Source organism: Argiope bruennichi, chromosome 6 (genome assembly GCF_947563725.1).
Source record: "Argiope bruennichi chromosome 6, qqArgBrue1.1, whole genome shotgun sequence".
Lineage (NCBI taxonomy): Eukaryota > Metazoa > Arthropoda > Arachnida > Araneae > Araneidae > Argiope > Argiope bruennichi.
The window spans coordinates 83553805-83574262 of record NC_079156.1 but is presented as its reverse complement, the minus strand read 5'-3'; the positions used below and the strand labels follow the sequence as shown (position 1 = coordinate 83574262).

Here is a 20458-nt window from a genome sequence, read left to right as displayed (position 1 = left end):
CTCCCTGTTCATCCTAATAATGTGGAACCCGTTTAATCCTTTGTATTTTTGTTTTTCATTCCTTGTGTATTTTGTTTTCGGGTTCCTTGTAGGCACGGTAAAGTTCTAAATTTGAACGTCTGTGTCAAACGCCATCAACATGTATTCCTCCATAGACAGCTCTTAGTATCTGCCGCTCAGAGATAGCAAGGCTATTTTTATCTTTGTGTCATTGTCCAGCTTTCTGAAGAGTATGTGAGTGCAGGTCTGATTAGACATTTATAAATTAATAACTTTGTTTTTCTTTTTTGATTTTAAAATTAATTAAAATTTGATTTTAAATATTTTTATGTCAATGTATAAAGTGCCAATATATACAGAGAAAATACTGAGAATTATCACTTCCTTGCTTTTCATAAAAATTACCCACTGAAAAGCATTGCATGACTTCATTGTGCCATGAAGCTAATTTTCAAAAGTGGATAAATTGTCCTTATAGAAAGTGAGATTAAAACAGTATTGTTGCCATAAAAAGAAAATCGATTTCGGGATTTTAATGAATTTACATATTTCAAATGCACGGCAATATATATTGCAAAAATTCCAGAATTTTTGCAATTGAGCCAATAAGAATCGAGATACACCTGATTAATTCAGAGCCTTATCTGCACGCCTCCCGGAAACTATAAAAGGCCGGCAGTCTCAAGCTGCAATCAATCGCATTCGTGAAACGAATCAATCATATAAAGAGTTCATGGCGAATAGTTGGATCAGTCCAGCGAAGAGCTCAAGCGATTACTGAATTGAGCTGTGTGCCTAATTCAGGTGTTTACTGTGGAAAAGCATCGAATCGAGTGTGGAGTAGCCAGTCGTGTAGTAGTGAGCCGACAGTTGGATACATTTAAAGAGAGGAGACAGTGGAGAATTGCAGACGTTTGGAGAGATTGTAGAGTGAAGCTACGTATATTCCCTCCTGCTGAATTCTCTCTGCTGCTTTGTATGTTGTGGTTTTTACTACCGATTACTTCTTGTGGGCTACTGTTTGTAGTGTGCTGCTGTGTATGGTCTGTGTTCGTCTCGGCTGTATATTTGTCGTCTTCAATAAACGTCGTCGTTTGTTACTGATGGACTGTTTATTTCGTTGACCAACAAATCGGAAAAGGACTCCCTTGAATTTCCATAATAATATGAAGGAAAATAGTGCATGTCATGGATTCTTATAAACAGATGTACGATAAAATGGTACAAGCAACTTTTCCGAATGTAATGACAGCAAAAAATTTGCAGATCTCTTATGATCACAAATGCAAGTGGCGAACGGAATTTTCTGAAATTGAAGATACTGAAAATTTTTTATACAACTAGATCGTCAGCAAGTCAAAAACATGACTTCCAAGATATTTTAACAGAATTTTTACTAAGAAAGTTGAGGTAAGTAGCAATATCAGCATGTACACAGTATAAATTGAAATATAAGCTATAAATTGTTTTATAAAATAATTCCGCTTTTTTTCCCCCCAGTTTTAAAAAGTCTATCCTCTAATTAAAGAATATTTAGAATTTATTAACGTTTTGTCATCTTTTTACTATTTTGCTTAAGAATTAAATATTTTTATTGTTTCAGCTTGATAAATATCACTTGAACAATATTGAAAAATAATTAAGGAAGCCAATGTTAAAAAAATTAATTTAATTAAAAATAAAATCTGAATTATTTTTTAAAATAATAAATTTAATAATCAAAATTTTAAATAATAAATTAATTTTAGCAAGATAATAATAGTAATTTAATTATTTATGATATGCATTTTTGTTGAAAAATTATCATTTAAATGTGAAAATTAAGTTAAAAAAAGATGAGAATAATTTTTGGGAACTGAGAAATAAGAGTCCCGAAGACTGATTTGCCTATGGGCTCCAATTGTTTGACAACGGATTCTAGAACCTTCCGCGCATGCGTTAGGATGGGTTTAATTCTTAAAAATAGGGGTGGGGGAAGATGAAAGGAGGATATGTTTACATTTAACAATAAAATAAACCCGGATTACTAGCGGACTGAATTAAAATAATATTGCCGGGATAGCCTGGTTGATAGAGCGTTGGATTCGCGTCCCTTAGGTTGCGAGTTCGAACCCCGTCGGCCGTAGGCTCTCCGTGTGTATGGTGGCTGGCGCACGTATAAATCTGTCGTTGTCACAATGTCTTCCATGTCGAGAGTAATACCACTGGGGGTACTGGATCAGGGGTGATCGTTCTCTGATTCAGGACGAAATTACAATCTGTGGTTGAGTGAATGAAATGCGCAAATGAAGACCGCCCCGTAAAAAAGGTTGTGACGTGTGTGTAGCTAAGTTGTTCTTTTGGCCCTAGATGGCGCTACTATAAAAACAAGAGACGCTCCCCCACCGGCTTAAAATCGCTGTCTTCGTAACATGCCATAAGAAACAACAACAACATTAAAATAATACTGTCGGAAACGACACGATACACAGATACGCGGAAAAAAAAATTGAACACAAAAGTATCTAATAGGGCGAAAATCAAGGTCAAAGAATTATGAAGAATTCCGAAAGAAAACGTGGTGGTCTCAGAATACTGAAACGAACAGTAATCTAGCATAATCCAGCAGACTTCTCTGAATTCGAAAACTCACACATTTGGTATTATATTTGTGAGCCTGTGACACGATAAAAACGGCGGCAGAAGTTTATCGAAGGGGCTTACTTTCTCTAATTTAGCCTCAAAATAATTCATAATTTTAAAAATCAAATATTGATTAGTTTAGTAAAATTCATCACTTTTTTTATTCAGGTGCTGAAATTAACTTTTCTCTTATTGCTGTAAATCTGCTACAACATTTGTAAAAAAAAAAAAATGTTTTCTGTAGTAACAAAAATCAAGACTTCCATTAATATGCTCGATATCTATATGATAAAAACATTGATTTTTTGATTGTACAAAATGAGAATTGGGTAATCTTTCATTTATTTCATTGTTCATTCACATTATTTCATTGTCCCGCCCAGGTTTCTTTTTTCTACTATTTCGGACAGCAATAATAAGCATAGGCAGCGGCAAAAGTTTCCGGATGGAAAGGGGGGGGGGAGAGAAGCAATACTTCTCAAATTTAACTTCCATCTATCACATAATAATCAATTTCATATATTAAAAGTAAATAGCTTGTATAATTAATATATAAGCTAATTATAATAAGTCCTTGTTTGAATAATTTATCAAATAATTATAAATATGCTTACAAATAATTATATGGAGACAGAATTTTCTGACGGAAAGAAGAGCAATAAAGGAAATGTAGAATTCAGAGCATAAATATCAAAACAAATAAAATATAACGCTTTGATATTGTAAATAAATTTGTACATTATTAATAAAATAATTGCTGAAATAAGAGAAAATAACTATTGATTTATTATTAAACTTATACATTATCACTTTCGTTCAATAATTTTAATGGAACTGTATTCTGTTGTTGGGAAATACATCAAAAATTTTGATAATCGTATCCAAATCAAGATTTTTGGATCTTTTTTTTTTGTGAATTCCAAATATCATTAGGCTTTTTACTGTTTTATCTAACATAGTAGTTAGTAAGCAGTTTTTTTACCAGCTGCAGAGTACAGAAACTCCTTTTGCATGTAGGAATAGTACAGGCAACTTTTGCATGTAGGAATAGTACAGGCAACTTTTGATGAACAATAGAGGCAACTTTTGATGAGGTACAGTAGAGGCAAATTTTGATGAGGTGCAGTACAAACAATTCTTGATAAGCAATTGAGTTCAAAAAAGGCTTTGGCGATGAATGAAACAAACTAGCAGGTTTATTGGAGCTCTTTCTATTCATAACATTTTCCATATTTTTCAGTTCTATTGACAAGTTATCAATGTTTGCTTCATACAGCTTAGCGAAAGGAAGGACGCCTTTCTTCTCTATAAAATTCGAAGATCCGGGAACGAGAGCTCTCACGCCTAATATAATGGACTTGTTGTCGTTGCTGAATCTCTGGTCTATTTCAGCCAAAATCTTGTTTATGACAGCGAGAATTGTGCTGTAAAAAAACACTAATATTTAAAAGAAATGAATTTACAAACTAATTTTTGAGCATGTTTGCAATCATTTTTTACATTTTCGTATATGTAGTGTATAGAGAATGTATAGCAGTCGTCAAAAAACTTGAACTCGAGATTTCCACGAGTTAGAGAAACACATTTTTGGAAAATATCCGTCTGTCTGTGACAAAACGCTTTGAGCTAGCCGGTTGAAATTTTGTAAACGATCTTTACACCAAATTTGCAGACTTTTATCAAATTTTGAGTAAAATATGTTCAGAGGAAGTTCGTCTGTCCGAATATAAGTTAACACAATAAATACAAAACGAAGAGAGCTAGATAGATAAAATTCGGTATACAGATTTAATATCTATAGTTTAGACACTTATCAAATTTGGAGCCAAATTTAACAAAGGATTGACAGTCTGTCGGTCAATAATTCTTGAAAAATGCAGACACGATAACTCGAAAATTCTATATCTTAAATATATATGGAATAGTGTGATAAAAAGAGTAGTTTTTGTGTCAGTTTTGTTTCAATCAGTTGCGAAAATCGTGTCTAAAACACAAATTCGATTTTTGAATACTATTAAACGTAAGATGGGGACTAATCACTAAATAATTAGGCAAAGATGACACAACAGATTCAGTAAAAATGCTAATTTCACGCCAAAAGTTAATATTTCGTAACTATAGCTCTCCAAAGTCATGCAGTTACGAGAAATTTTCGGAGACCACTCCAATTTATTTTCCAATTAAATTTCATTGCTTTTTTATTTTTTACAGTCAATATTAACATAAAAGAAAAACTAAATTTACCTGCAATGTACTTCATAATTGTTGACTTCTTTTCTGGCAGAAGATTCAACTAGTCTTTTTAATAGTTTTTTAGGTCTTTTTTAAATTTTCTTCAAGCTTTATTTCTTAGAAAACCAATTTTGCTTGTCCCACATCTTTTTTTAATGATGATTTTTTTCCATATTTTTATTAAATCATCTTTTAAAGTGTCCAAAAGGATTCAAGTTTCAGAATAATCTTGCTTAAGATTTTGAAGCAAATCAGAGGTCGTTATATATAACTGAAATACTGTCCTTAAAACGAAGATCGACCTAATGAAAGATGTTTTAAATTGAGAAATTAATCCACTATTATGTTCGAGTTGTTAGAGCAATTATTGCACATTTTGTAAAGAAATACATAAATGCACTTTAATCTTCTGCAAACTATATTCAGCAAAGAGGCTTGGCCTACTTATTTTGTTTCAGATGTGGATTTTAGTTCCATTATTTCCATTTCATTAAGATTTTGAATTTCTATTCACTTTGGATGAATGGTGCAACAACTCATAAATGAATACAATTTTTGTAAAATCGATATGTAGTCTGAAACATATTGGATCGATTTTATACATCTACTATTACTAAATTTAATTTGTGATTAAAACAATTAATGTAATTTGCTAAAGGTGCAAAATATTTTTTTATTAATGCATTCGCTCCAGCATGTTTGCCAGAAACCACTTTAGAACCGTCATATGCTTGACCAGTGCATTTTCCAAGTTGATGTTGTTCCTTTTAAAGACTTGAATGATTTTATCGCTTGAGGAGTCAGCATTTTGAGGCATCAGCATTTCTGTAGAGGAATTAAGTAGAACTTAATTCCTCTACAGAAAGAAATTCTTCATAGATGCTATCGTTATATAAATAACGCACTGCAAGGGATAACTGCTCTCTTTTCCCCAAATCTTTAGATTCGTCTACAAGAATGGAAAAATATTCTGCTATTTTTACTTTTTTTGAATTTCCTTTCGCACCTCCTCTGCTATAATATCCAACAGCGCCTTTTGTATAAAATAGTGTTTGCAATTGGATGATCCATTCCTGATTTTCCATGCAATGATGCCGTCATGCTTTGCAACCAAAGCCAGCATACTTAAAAAATTTCCACTCAATGGCCCATCATCAATGACATCCTTTTTTATAGTTACGTCTGACTGGCGAAATTCATTAGATTCTCTAATGCCAATTTTTTGCTGCGCAATTCAGAGAAGAATTTCGCACAAAGTGCGCATATAATGTATGTTTCTTTTATTACTGTTACTTTCCCCTACCTTAATTGCATCAGCACATTTCCTTTATTTTGAGATTCCTTAAAAAAGTTGCAGTTAACAACAGTTTTGCTATGGGCGGAACTTAACTGGTGCCTCAGCAAAGTTTTCTTTGTTGTCTTTTCCGTAACATTTCATCCAAACCTAAGACTCGAAATGCTTCATTGCATGAATCATCAGCATTATGAAGAAAATGCATGTAATAATAGCAAAATATTGTATCCTTGCAGACAGAATATTCGAGTCATTCATACTTATAAAAAATTTTTGTAAATGACAGGTAGAATTTGCCATCCTTGGGTATTGAATACGATGGGATATGAAATCTAGTCTTGTAGGCATGCAATTTGCAAATATCACTCGCCCCAGGTGGTACATACTTATTTTCTAGAATTGAAATTTTCTGTTTGACTCCAAGAATCTTTGCTTCTTCACATTTAGAATCATTTGCTTGGCTATTTTCTTCATCCTGATGATTAGAGATCATGAGATGTATTTGAAATTTCCATCAAAATCTAAAGGAATAAAACAACTTCTTTTAATAAAAACTTTTTAAAGTAACTCTCGTTACATTATCGTTAAAATAATTACAACTTTTGCTGTAAAAAAAAGTTGAGAAAACCCTCACAGTTCGAAGCTGCAATTTCTAATTATTTGAATCCGTCAGAATTTAATACATTAATTCGATTATGGTTCAACTTTAGAAAGTTCTTGGTGCATTTTCTTTTTTCTTTTCGAAATTGTTTGGAATTTGTATTTGACTTTTGAATAAAGGAATCTCGAAGAAAATTTTTAACAACATTTTCCAAATGAAATTTATTTTTAAATATGGAGATTCTCCGGAAAAAAATAATACATTTTATTCAAAAGCAATCAGATATTGAATTTGCACTGCATTATTTTCAAATACATTTTCCCCTTCATAGCTATTGCAAACTAATGTTCTCAAAAAATAATTATAATAATATTTCTTGTTTGTGTGCATTAGTTTTTCGCAGTTTGTTATATATCAATATTCTATGAACAACTTTAATCATCATTATATTAAGACATTTCAGGGCGTGTCGTAAGAAACTGCTGCAAAAATTAAGTATTTTTAAGAACCTTAGACAAAAAATTAAGCACCTTTGTACATGTACACATATGTAAACTTGCGTATTTTCTAAGCATATAATATTTTCTGATTTATAATAATACACAGTCTTTATCGATTTTTTAAAAAAATAATTTTTAGTTGCAGTTCTATAAATATAAGATCAACGCTTTTCGGAATGGCTACCATCATGACTGGCAAAACTGTCATAAAATGGACGACAATACAATGCTATGTTCTAAATGAATTTCTTAAATCATTTTTTAATAGAAAAGAATAGCAGCATTCAGAAATGGTCAGACTATAAAAAAAATTCTCTCGCTTCTTATTTCTGAAGTTTAATAAAGAACTTTTTTTTTCAAAGTATCAAAGTAGCAATTATATTGTTTTGAGTTTCATTATAATAATCATTGCTATAAATTTTTTTCATAACTCTATTTTTCAGAAATTACTAAAACTGAAGGGGGGGGATGCATTCATTCAAACAAAACAATATAATTGAGAAGCTATTTTTTTTTTTAATTTTTAAAATGATGAAAAAATAATTTTTGTGCGATGATGCTTTGATATTACGGCGACAAAGCATTAAAATTCTATCTTTAATTTTTTAATTAAACTTCTAAAATTTTGGAATATCCGTTCTTAGTAAGCCTCTAATACCCAAGAAGTAACTTTTCGATTTGCGTGTTTCTAATTTCAATGGTTTGTCTTTATGTAATCTTTATATGTAAAGGAAGATTTCATTGGGGGGGGGGGACTCTATAAAAACTAAAAAAAAAGGAAAAAAAAAAAAAAAAAAAGAAAGGAAAGGAAATTTTTTTTTTAATAAAATTATAGTGTCCAAACCCTGAAGAATAAATTTTGAAAACCTTTTTTTTTTTTTATTTCGTAAAACACTTTTAAATTCCAGAACTAGTAGGGTTTTTTTTCCCCTTGGTAAAAACTAAAATTTGGCCTAGAATGGTCCAACAAATAATAATTTTCAAATGGATGGGGTCGTTTAAAAAGCACACCGTGAACGAATACGCGATCATTGAAAACTTATAGCTACAAGTTAAAATCTCATCATACTAGATCGAGCGATCCATTAACATAATTACACACAGCAATTAATTACATTTCAGTATAGTACATTAAAGTCAATCTAATAAGTCGGTCAAGGGATTGCTCCAAAACAACATATTAAAGAGAATGATGATCGAATGTGTTATGTGCAAAAGTGGCTTCACTGCAAGTGTTTTTACGACAGCTTCTACCATGTTCCATATATCTCTCTGGAGCACCGAATTCATCCTGCTGTGTTTTTGTTTTCCATCGATTGGACCAATCTGTACATTCTTCCTTAACAACACATAAAAAGTACCTAAGCATAACTAATAATAAATTAAAAATCTCGAACATTAAAAATTTATTTAATGTTTGAGAAATTTTTTTAATAATTTTTTCGAACGTTTTTAGAGCCTTAACAAGTATGGCACAGTAAATATTTCGTACTGTCCCTTCCGGATAACTATTCCAGTATTTCAATAAACGGCAATGCACATTGTTGAAAAAAGAGGAAGCGGGAAAAAAGAAAATAAGTCATGAGCGTTATCTTAATATGCGTTGACACCCCTGTATCTATCTCACCCAGAATTCCTTGTCCCTTTTCTTGCTTTTCTTTTTTGATACACCCTGCATTTTATACAAAGTGCATTAAATATTCAGAATTATTTGTGATTATATAGGTTTTATTACAATGTAATTGGCAGAAGAAAAAATATTACATTATGTATCAAAAATGTCACAAAATTGAATGTAGAATCTGAAAAACTGAGGTACTAATTCATTGAACAAGTTAAGTGCATATTAGGATAACTATTTTAGTACATTTACCTGCCATCTTATGGCTTGTGTTGCCAAATCTAGTTCAAACGTCGTTGGTGTCAGCCGCATTGATTTCTTAGCTTTAAAAAAAAAAAAAAAAAAAAAAAAAAAAAAAAAAGGAAATCGTTTGCTAATACGATTTTCATCCCATCAGCTATTCTGCCCAATGTGCTGCAAATCGTAGGGTGAATGTCCGATAGTCAAATTAAATCTCTGATTACCTCTCATTTTAACATCGTCGACATCGGTTACTTCCATCTCTTTGTGGGCCAACAAAGGATAGTTGACAAAGTACGACACTTTTCACTTCGTCGGCTACTATGCCAAATGTATTACAAATTATAGATTGAATGGTCAATAGTTGAATCATGTCTGACAATATGCTGATCTAACGTTACATTGATTTCTTAGTCAATGCACGGAGAATAGTAGGAAAATGCGATACTTCATCACCTGTTGCTTTGTCGGCTATATGCCGAACTTTCTCATTCAGCCAACTTAAATCATTCCTCCGATATTACGATTGTTTATAATACATTAACTGTAAGATGGGTTTTAAATTATTGTATTAGTTAATACACAACTCGCCGCACCTATGTTTCAAAGCAATGAAGATTTTTGTCGATTGCGGAGGGACAGAGGAGCACTTGCTGCCCCTTGCCACTCCACTGTCGCTGCCTCTGACAAGAAACCTGAAAAAAAATCTCAAATTAAAGAAATATTTTTGAATATTAAATTAATTAATCAAAATATGGAAAAGAAAAGTATTTAAATATTTTAACCCTTAAATGCATGATTATTTGTTTTGAATTTTTAAAAAAATCTTTTATTATAGGAAAGTAGTCACAAGTTACGTAAAAAATAAATATAAAATCCAGGTAATAATATGGTATATTTTGAAAAAAGTTGTATGTAGAGTTTTAACAACATACAGTATTTCCCTAAAATCTAACTTGTATCTAATATAATTTTCAAATACAACATCAAACATTGATAGCTTACCTGATAACAGACCCGAAGTACTTTTTTAACTATTAGACAGATAACTCCGTTATAGGGAACTCGACAATAGAAACTATCTCTTCAGGTAACACACTGAACTTCATCACCCACCCACCCACATTCAAATGTAAAAGTAAATTCTATGGTTATCAACGTGCGTTAGCACTCACTCAGCACACTCAACAAAAGCACTCAGGTTTTTAAATAAAATTAAGTGGAACTGGATGTAGACGGCAACAATATATATTTAAGAGTTAAATTCAATGCATTAAACAATTGTTTGAAGCTCCAATGGTTTATTTTTTGCTTTTACAATGCAGTGCATATGCAATAGAAGTTTTTAATTAATTAAAACTTGGAGGTAACCTCATTAAAATCTTCCTAATTCTTAACAGTATTTGTCATCAAAATTTGATGAAAACTTAATAAACAGTTTAAATTTATATAGAACACAAAATTTTAGGTGTTTCAGATTTATTTACATAAATAATCGGTTTATATTTGTTAGGCACTGGGATGAGTATCAAATGTAACAACTCGGTTAAATCAAAAGCGATTGGTTCACCGGTTTAATAATAAAATGAAAGGCCTATTTCGCTGTGATTTAAACAACTAAAGTGTCAGGCAGCTGCGACTGTAGTTTCTCTTCCATTCTTCTGATTTGAGATAGCAATTTTAATGCTGGTCCAAGCTTCATGCATAAATTTGTCCTTAGATGACATTCGTTCAAAAGTAGCAACACCTGGCCATCGATTTCCTGAGATTTGAAATTGTCAGCATATTCAGAGCAATCGGGAAAGTTTTGAACAAATTCAAATACTTCATCTACCTGAAAATAAAATCATACTATTATGAGTAGTATGAAAAAAAAACTATTAATTCGTTTTTTACTTTCTCGAATACGGAGTATAGAGAAAGTATAACAATCGTCAAAAATTCGAACTCGAGATTTTGTCGAATCTCCAAGCTTTAGACCGCCCTGAGTTCGATTCACTTTCAGAAAAAGTCCATCTGTCTGTGACAAAGATAACTTAAAAACGCTTTGAGCTAGACGATTGTAAATTGGTATACGGTGTTTACAATAAATTTGCAGATTTCTATCAAGTTTTGAATAAAATCTGTTCGGCGGAAGTTCATCTATCCGGTTGTTAGAATACAAATTAACATAATAATTATAAAACGAAGAGAACTAGATAGATGAAATTTGGTACATAGATTTAATATCTATAGTGCCAACTTTTTAGTCATGGTCAACGACTAGTTGACTGTGTCAGTCTACAATTTCAAAAACATGTAAATGAAAAAAAAAAAAAATGTCTGAAAAAAATCGATGTTTTTATACTACATATAAACGCATGTCAGAAATTAATCGCCAAATAATTCGCCAAGGATGACGCGATAGATTTAATAAAAATACTAAATTCCCGACAAAAGTTTGTATTTCGTATTGTACGCCAATGATATACAAGACGTTTTCTGGCATGACGAGTTTATTAGAGAGTATGCGAGAAAGTTTTGAAGAGACCACTCCTGCTGGTTGTTTAGAGGATTATTGACATAATTTTAGATTCACGAAAAAACAATGATAGCACATTATCTATAATATTAAGGAGCAAATATATGTTCTTATTTGCGTGTCACAAGAACTTTTCCTAAATGGTAAACAGTAGCAACCAGTGGCGGATTTTGACAATATGAGGTCACAGGCGCTGAAATATTTTGAGGCCTCTTCAGGAAAAACTATATTGATGATAAGAAAGTAACTTAAACTAAATTTATTTGAGCTTTTCAATTTACTTTCATGCTTGTTTTCTAATATAGTTTAATAATTTGGAGGCAATTCCTGTATGTTATTTAACGCATCTACAGCTTTTATTTCTCCTCATTTATATATAGAATATACTTTTTATCGACACAAGATATATATATCATATGATATTTTAAACTCTTCATTTAAATCAAATTAATTTCCAAAGCTTTATCTTAATTTAGCCCATAGTAATTTTATTCTCTTATTTCCTGATTCAATTCCACTTTCTGTTTAATTAATTCAATTGAAGCTGTGTAAAAATTACTGCGTAATCACTTCTACGTATCAAATGAAAGTGATCCCTTCGTTGCCCTTGTCAAAGGTCAACACGTGTACTGAATTGGCGCGTGACCGGAAATCCCATGTTATATAAGACTAGTGATCATTTGTTTTGACCCTTCCCTTTACTTACTTCTGCTTTTGTGCCGCACTGAGCCTCATAATCATGTATGCCTCCCGAGAGAGAATAAAACGAAATTAAAAATACAAAGTCTCTTCACTGCTTGTCAACCCTGCATTCAGCTGAAAATAAAATATGTTATATTATATATATATGATTTTATGAATAACATTTGATTTGAATCTAGAGTCGTTGAGTACCTTTGCGCTTTTTATTTTTTATAATTTTACACACACACACGGATGCATGGTGCGAAATGCTCTCACCGGCAATTTTCAATGACTTTTAGATATTTTTACGATTTCCCATGACTTTTCTTTGATTTAACCGATTTCTCGGTTCTGTGATTTGTTAAATCAAATTTTATAAACCAGCGGGAGTGGCGTCTCCAATACTTTTTCGCATACTCTGTGATGAATTTGTCATGAAAGAAAACGCCTTATTTGGCATTGGAGTACAATAGTTACGAAGTATTTAGCAGTTTTACTGAATCTATCGTGTTATCCTTGGCGAGTTATTTGGAGATTAATCCCCGAAACGTGCAAGTGTAAAAAATCGAATTTGTAATTGTGACATTTTTTTTCAATCGATTGAAACCAAAATTTGACACAAAACTACACTTATTATCACAAAATCCTATACCAAATTTGATATATTTAAGCTATTACGTTTTTGAATTACCGCGTTTACGTGTTTCTAAAAGTAGAGAAAGACAGATGGCTAATACCTCATTGGATTTGGCTAAAAATTTTATAGGTGTCTGCATTATAGGACGTTAAATGCGCGTGCCAATTTTATACATCTAGCTCTTTTCGTTTAAATATTATCATATTAACTTTTATTCAGATAGTCAGACAGACAAATTTTCTCTAAGTGGATTTCGCTCAAAATGTGACAGAATTCTACACCAAAGAGTTTGAGTTATTTTTGTCAAAGACAGATGGACATTTTGAAAAAAATATGTTTTTCAAACTCAAAAAGGTCTAAAACGTGGACATTCTTCAAAATCTCGAGTTCGAATTTTTTTTGACGACTGTACTGCGTTTAAAAGAAAGTAAAAAAACTGTTCTATTAAAATTTTCCAATCAATCATTACATTATTGTAATTGGCCACCTCTAGAGACCAGTTAATACGTCGGAATTGAAAGTTCTAAACATGTAAATTAAATAATTTTGTAACTTGATCTTCATAGTTTCATCAGCAGAATATTTTTATAAATCTATCGAAATTTGAAGTTTAAACTCATAAGCTTAAGCTTGGCATCGTTTGATTTATTTTCTCAATTTTCTGCCTGTATCTTTATTCATAAAATTAGAAAAGAGCAGACAGCTCAGTAATAGAAAAAAGCAGCAGTGGTAACAAATGGGTACATTTTAAAGATTTTTCACCATTGATTGATTCTAAAGTTAAACCTTAATTTAAGTACAACAAAATTTCAATTTTATTAAAAGTTTGTTTTATACCGAACCTATTCAAAGTGGAAAAAATAAGCGAATTTTCATATTTTGATCACCGACTGTAGAAAAACAATTAATTCGTGATGAACTATATTGTTGTAAAATATGCTTAAAATATTTTTAAAAATTAATTAAGAACACAAGAAAAACTAAACGGCAGCAGAAATGGTAACGCTGATTTTTTTTTATCCCCCTTCTTATTTGAAGAATATACAAAAACAATTTTTGCACTATTGTGTTTCTGAAAGATATGGTGAAAAAAAAATAGGATTAAAAATTTACTTAATTTTTAATTCATTAAAATTTCTAAAAAAGTTGCCAAAGAAATCCCATCCTCCAATCTATGTATGTGCCAGGTTTGATAGCTCTAGACCAAATATTTTTCAGTAGAACGCAAACACAAAAAAGCCTTCAACTTTTATTATTTGTAGAGATAGAGATTATAACCATACATAATTCACTTGGATATTTATTTTTTTAAAAAAAATTATATGATTATTCAAATACGATTCCTTTTAAGAAACATCGTATCATAAATGAATAATAAAAAAAAATCTGATTTGGATTTATGTAATTGTCATTATTTCTGACAGCAAAATCAAGTTACATCAGAAAGAAATTCATGATAATTTACATAGAAACTGAAAGCATATTCTATATACTTTGATTTTAATTATTCTATTTGGTTATTAATCTTAAAAGCAAGCTCATATAACTGTGTTTTTTAACCAAATGTTTCTAGTATTAAAAAAAGAAACAAATTTTTTAACCTTTTCATGAGCTAAAGTTAAGTCTCCATGGAAACAACTCCACTCAAAAGTACTATTCTGCTGTCTCGTCGTGAAGGAGAGATATTCCTGCGCGAAATAGCCAACGTACGATCAGAAGTATATACTCTGGTTATGGTCACTTAAGGCTGAAGGCCATTTTACTTTGCCCAGCTAAATCGAACCGGACTTAAGGATATGTCAGCTTTCTCCCTCTGGTGCTCCAGGCCTTCGGACAAATTCAAACTGCTCCTTTCCCACAACTCTGAATCATTTTTCCCCAAATTCAGACACTGAATGTATGATCCATCGCGCAAGTAAATCAGGGGCGTGCTTCAGGTCTAGGAAGAGGCAAGTAGATTAAAGCCTCTCCAACTTATAAACTTTTCAATTATGGACTTCCGAAAGTCTTTTACATTTCTCATATCAGTCCTGAGTCCCACAGTGCAATCGAAGTATTTTCAATAATGTTGGCATTCCTTTTGACAATATTGATCAGTATTCAGATTTGCAAAAAGTCTTCGGCCATACAATTTTTTGGAATATTAAAAAAGGCAAACTGGACTTCAGAATTCTCAATAAAACGATATGGCCCGCAGTCCCTTGACGATAGCTATAACTTAAAATAGAATAATATTCTTTTAAAAAAGAAATTCTTCACTCCGAATATTTCAGCCTTAGAGGCAGCTTTAAACGTATTAAGCCTTATTTCTGACAAAATGGCCTTACTCTAAAAATCCCTGTCATAAAAAGAAGAGAAAGCATTTACTACTTCAAACAAGTTGGCAGTGAAAACTGAGCTGAGCAAACTAAATCAGGAAATCAAGCAATTTTATACCTCACAAAAAGAAACCTTGGGAAAACTTAGGCAGCAGCGCAGATGCTAGAACTCTAAATTATGGTGCCTTACTTAGTCCTTCAATAAAGACTAACCTCTAGCTCATTATTATAATACTATCCTTAAGTCTAAAATTCAGGTTCCTCATGATAGCAACACCGCTGCAAACATCTTGGAAGAGCTCTTCAAAAACATGAGTGTGTTGACTTTTGATAAAGATAAGATAGCAATAAAAAATCCGATAGATTGGTTCATAATTCTACATCTTCAATTACGAGCAATCCCATTTTTTGTAACAAATTTTCACTGCAGAAAATGAATTTTTTTTTAGCTTTAGATATTGAAAGGTCTCCAGGCTCTAATGATATTCATGGATACATGATCAGTAATCTCAGTCCTCTAGGAAAACAATTTCTGGAGCTCTTTAACCGCTCGAAGAATCTGAGTCCTCTACCTTGGGAATGGGAAACAGCCTTTATCATCCTTATACAGAAGACTGGGAAAGATGCAAATTCTACAGAAGGCAAAATTGCACTGACTTCCTTTATTCGTAAGCTCATGGATAGACTTATTCTGGCTAAGATAAAATTCTACTTGTCCGCAAATACCTTATTCCTTAAGAAGCAATGTAGTTTCAAAAATTTTTTTAATACTATCGACTTTTTTTTTTTTTTTTTTTTTTTTTTTGTCAATATGTCAGAGATTCATAGAACCTAAAGCCAAGCAATCACTCTGTTACTGTTCACTTGGCCATATTTAGGAGGTTTGATAGAATTTGGAGAGAAAAGTTAAAACCTTTTGACATACTTGGAATTGAGAAAAGAGCCCTATCTTGGATGGCGGATTTTTATTATCCATAAGAGTTAAATATAAAGACTCATTGTCTGATTCCTTTTATTTTAAACCTAGTGTCCTACATAGGTCGGTTTTAAGCAATATTCTGTTTTCATTATACGTTGCTGATATTGAAAAGGTGAGCATCAAATATTACAAAGAGGGACTTTTAAGCCAATGACATCATTTAATGGCATTCTAGCTGCAACATTAATAAAATTAAGTCTACTCTCAATTCCCCTCTAACTGATTTCTATATATTTGTTGAGAGGCAGAAACTCATAGTTTACTGCAATAACAAATACTTCATAAAAATAAGATAATACTTCAAAGTCAGTAAAGATTTTTTTTACAACCAATAGTCATCTTTATAACTACTAGCCAACAATATACACGAACAGCAACCAAATAATATATACTAAATAAGGATTTTATGAAATTATCAAAAAAATTGCATTTATATTTTTTATACCAAAATACTCACCGTCCATTTACTAGGCAACTTTTGAGAGAAATCAGTTTTTGTCACTCTCACTTCATCATTTGATTCGTGTTCTTTTATCGGAAGTTGATGAGGGCTATCCGATGGAGGTACAGAATTATCTTCCGTTGTATTGCGACACCCCATTGTTTCATTTTCTGGTACTGAAGTTGTTTCCAGGGCTATACTGGCCTTTGTGTTCTCATCTCCAACAAGTGACTGAATGAACAATATTTTATAAAATATTATCAATTATAAGAATTGCAATAATAATTTAAAATTTAAAGCTTATAAATCTTCTGTTTTTAAAGAAATCCTACATATGGGATGAATATTTTAATCATGATTTAAATGCTAATTTTTATACTGTTGGAGATATATTATTTTAGTTGGAAAAAGTTTCTAAAAATATAAAAAAATTATATTTTATGTTTGGTAAATAAATGTATTTCTTTAAAAAAAATCAATGTACAAGTTTTTTATACAGTGCCCTTATTCTATTAGCAAAACATATAAAACGCTTACGTAGATGCAAAAATTAGGCCGAATTTGTTAATCGCCGTTTGGCAACACTTCGACTCCCCGGGAACATCAACACGGTTTGATAAGATTTCAAGCGAACGTTATTCTTGCGTCGGTTTGAAAATTTTTAAAACAAAAAATTAACGATCAAAATTTTTTACGATGGATTTAAGTCGTGTCGTATCGATTTTAAAACGATAATCGCCGAAAAATTGAAGACAGAAATTGTAGAAGTTCTTTAATTTGTTTCTTTGGTGGATGTATATAGTTATTTAAATGAAAGGTTATTTGCGTTTATAAAGAACTTTGAAGCAGGTGATTTTTGCGAGTGCACTTCTTGCTTTGCATTTTATTTCTTTCATTGTTTTATCATATTTTGGAATAAATTGAATCTGAATATATCTGTTCCTAAACGATTTACTGTTTAGTAGATGGCGAGCGGGCGAAGCGAGCTTAGATCCGAAGCGATCCGAGAGGAACTGCATTAGCAGTTCCTGAGGGTTGGCAAACATAAGCAAGCAGGGGGTGAAGCCCCCTAGTTTAGTAAAATATTTTAAAGGTATACTAGTATTTTAAACAAGTAAGCATCTTTTTCAACACCAAGACTGATTGAGCTATGAAACTATTTTAGGCAGTTTAACGGCGTGCCGAGAAAGACCTCCAATCAACGAACAGCGTTCCCACTAGGCGACCATTGATTAGTCTAAAATGAACCACGTTTTGAATAGTATATTTAATCGCTAGAATCATTCAAGGAAGTTTTTAAAAAATCAAGAAAATATGTTGAATACAAAGGACAATACAGACTAATTTTTTTTAATCTTTAAAAATGTTTTAATAATTGGCTTCCCTTTTCGTCTCTCTTCCTCTCATAATGCAATTACGTATTTTAAAAAATGACTTTTAATACGTTTTATATAATCAACAATTACATTAGAGACATTAAGCTATTAGCAAGTTGCGTAGACTATTTAATATGAAAATTTTAACGAGCATTAAATCCTTACAAACCAGCTAGTCGACAAAGGCGGCTAGAATTTATGTATTTGCTTAATTTTCTGCAATTAAGTACATTGCTGCTCTGAAATTCAAATAATTTTCATTGTATCAAATATTTTATTCTGTTTTGTTTTTTTACAATTGTTAAAAGTCACAACAGAAGAATACTATTTAATATATGTAATTCCAACTCTAGCGCGAAATTTCGAACCGAGTATTTACGTTTTTAATACCAATATGATGTCACGGGACTGGTCTGCATTGGAAAGGTTCATGTACACAATAAACAGAGCAAAAGACAAATAAAATAACACTGATTCAATAACTGACAATTTCTAAGTATCGCGGACACGTAGTTATATCTAAACACGATTGATAGAATTTGACTTCATAGATTGACTAAAGGTTTGATTGAAATTAAATGCAATTAATACTTTCGGTGGACCAGTTGGTCGCTAACGACGATTAGTTAAGATAAAATAGCTGAAATCTAAAAGTTTTTATTAACGTGTCAAATTAAATGATAATTTGTATATTTTTATAGCAGTGTACTCACCGTCCATTCGTTAGGTAACTTTTGAGATAAATCTGTTTTTGGCATTCCTACTTCATTATTTAATTCGTCTTCTCCATTTGAACATTGATAAGGGCCATCCAATGGAGGTACAGAATTATCTTCTGTGTTGTAACATACTGTTATTTCGCTTAGAGATACTGAAGTTGTTTCCACTCCCACTTCCTTATTTGATTCGTCTTCTTCCATCGGAAATTGATGAGGGCCATCCAATGGAGGTATAGAATTATCTTCCTTTGTGTTGCAACAAACCTCTATTTCATTTTCAGGTATTGAAGCTGTTTCCACTCCAAATTCATTATTTGAATCGTATTCTTCTATCGGAAACTGACGAGGGCCATCCAATGGAGATACAGAATTATCTTCTTCTGTGTTGTAACATACTGTTGTTTCATTTTCAGGAATTGAAGCTGTTTGTACGCCCACTTCATTATTTGATTCGTCTTCTTCCATCGGAAATTGATGAGGGCCATCCAATGGAGGTATAGAATTATCTTCCTTTGTGTTACAACAAACCTCTGTTTCATTTTCAGGTATTGAAGTTGTTTCCACTCCCACTTCATTATTTGATTCGTCTTCTTCCATCGGAAATTGATAAGGGCCATCCAATGGAGGTATAGAATTATCTTCCTTTCTGTTGCAACAAACCTCTATTTCATTTTCAGGTATTGAAGTTGTTTCCACTCCCACTTCATTATTTGATTCGTCTTCTTCCATCGGAAACTGACGAGGGCCATCCAATGGAGATACAGAATTATCTTCTTCTGTGTTGTAACATACTGTTGTTTCATTTTCAGGAATTGAAGCTGTTTCTGCGCCCACTTCATTATTTGATTCGTCTTCTTCCATCGGAAATTGATGAGGGCCATCCAATGGAGGTATAGAATCATCTTCCTTTGTGTTACAACAAACCTCTGTTTCATTTTCAGGAATTGAAGTTGTTTCCACTCCCACTTCATTATTTGATTCGTCTTCTTCCATCGGAAAATCATGAGGGCCATCCAATGGAGGTATAGAATTATCTTCCTTTGTGTTACAACAAACCTCTGTTTCATTTTCAGGTATTGAAGTTGTTTCCACTTCCACTTCATTATTTGATTCATCTTCCATCGGAAATAGATGAGGGCCATCTAATGGAGGTATAGAATTATCTTCTTCTGTGTTGTAACATACTGTTGTTTCATTTTTAGGTATTGAAGTTGTATCCACTTCATTATTTAATTCATCTTCTTCCATCGGAATTTGATGAAGACTATGAGATAGAGGTGCAGAATTATCTTCATTTGTGTTGCAAGATACTGTTGTTCCATTTTCAGGTATTGAAGTTTCCAAGGCTATACTGGTCTTTGTGTTCTCTTCTTCAATAAGTGACTGAATAAACAATTGTTATAAAATATTATCAATTACAAGAATAGGAATAATAATTTAAAATTTACAGTTTATGAATCTGCTGTAAAGGCATAGAATGTATACTTTAATTATAATTTAATCACTAACTTTTAAATGGTTTAGATATAGATATTCTTCCAGTTGGAAAAAAGTTATATTTTACGTTGTTCAAGTAAAAGAATGTATTTCTTTAAAAAAAAAAAAAAAAAAAAAATCTGATTTTTTTTTTTATATAGTGCCCTGATTGAATTAGCCATATTTAGTAAATGCT

At 31.7% G+C, this 20458-nt stretch overlaps 2 protein-coding genes across 3 annotated transcripts in view; both read right to left on the bottom strand.

The window, feature by feature from the left end:
• Positions 1 to 3459: 3459 nt before the first annotated feature.
• On the bottom strand, positions 3460 to 9985 carry LOC129972648 (uncharacterized). Of its 2 annotated transcripts, XM_056086860.1 has the most exons (3): positions 9707 to 9985; positions 6535 to 6669; positions 3460 to 4046 (listed from the first exon to the last, which is right to left on the bottom strand). In XM_056086860.1, exons 2-3 carry the CDS (start codon positions 6639 to 6641, stop codon positions 3569 to 3571), a joined length of 585 nt encoding a protein of 194 aa, XP_055942835.1. In that variant the 5' UTR covers positions 6642 to 6669; positions 9707 to 9985; the 3' UTR covers positions 3460 to 3568. The 2 variants fall into 2 exon arrangements, 1 of the variants encoding a protein (XP_055942835.1); XR_008784883.1 differs by lacking the exons at positions 6535 to 6669; positions 9707 to 9985 and adding an exon at positions 4867 to 5657.
• Positions 9986 to 9994: 9 nt separating this feature from the next.
• LOC129972647 (polyhomeotic-proximal chromatin protein-like) overlaps positions 9995 to 20458 on the bottom strand; it is a 28462-nt gene continuing 17998 nt past the window's right edge. The window contains exons 9-11 of the mRNA XM_056086859.1: positions 18781 to 20169; positions 16707 to 16922; positions 9995 to 10944 (exon numbers count right to left, since the gene is read on the bottom strand). Coding sequence (XP_055942834.1) covers positions 10720 to 10944; positions 16707 to 16922; positions 18781 to 20169 — 1830 coding nt within the window. The 3' untranslated portion in view covers positions 9995 to 10719. The remainder of the gene's footprint in view (positions 10945 to 16706; positions 16923 to 18780; positions 20170 to 20458) is intronic.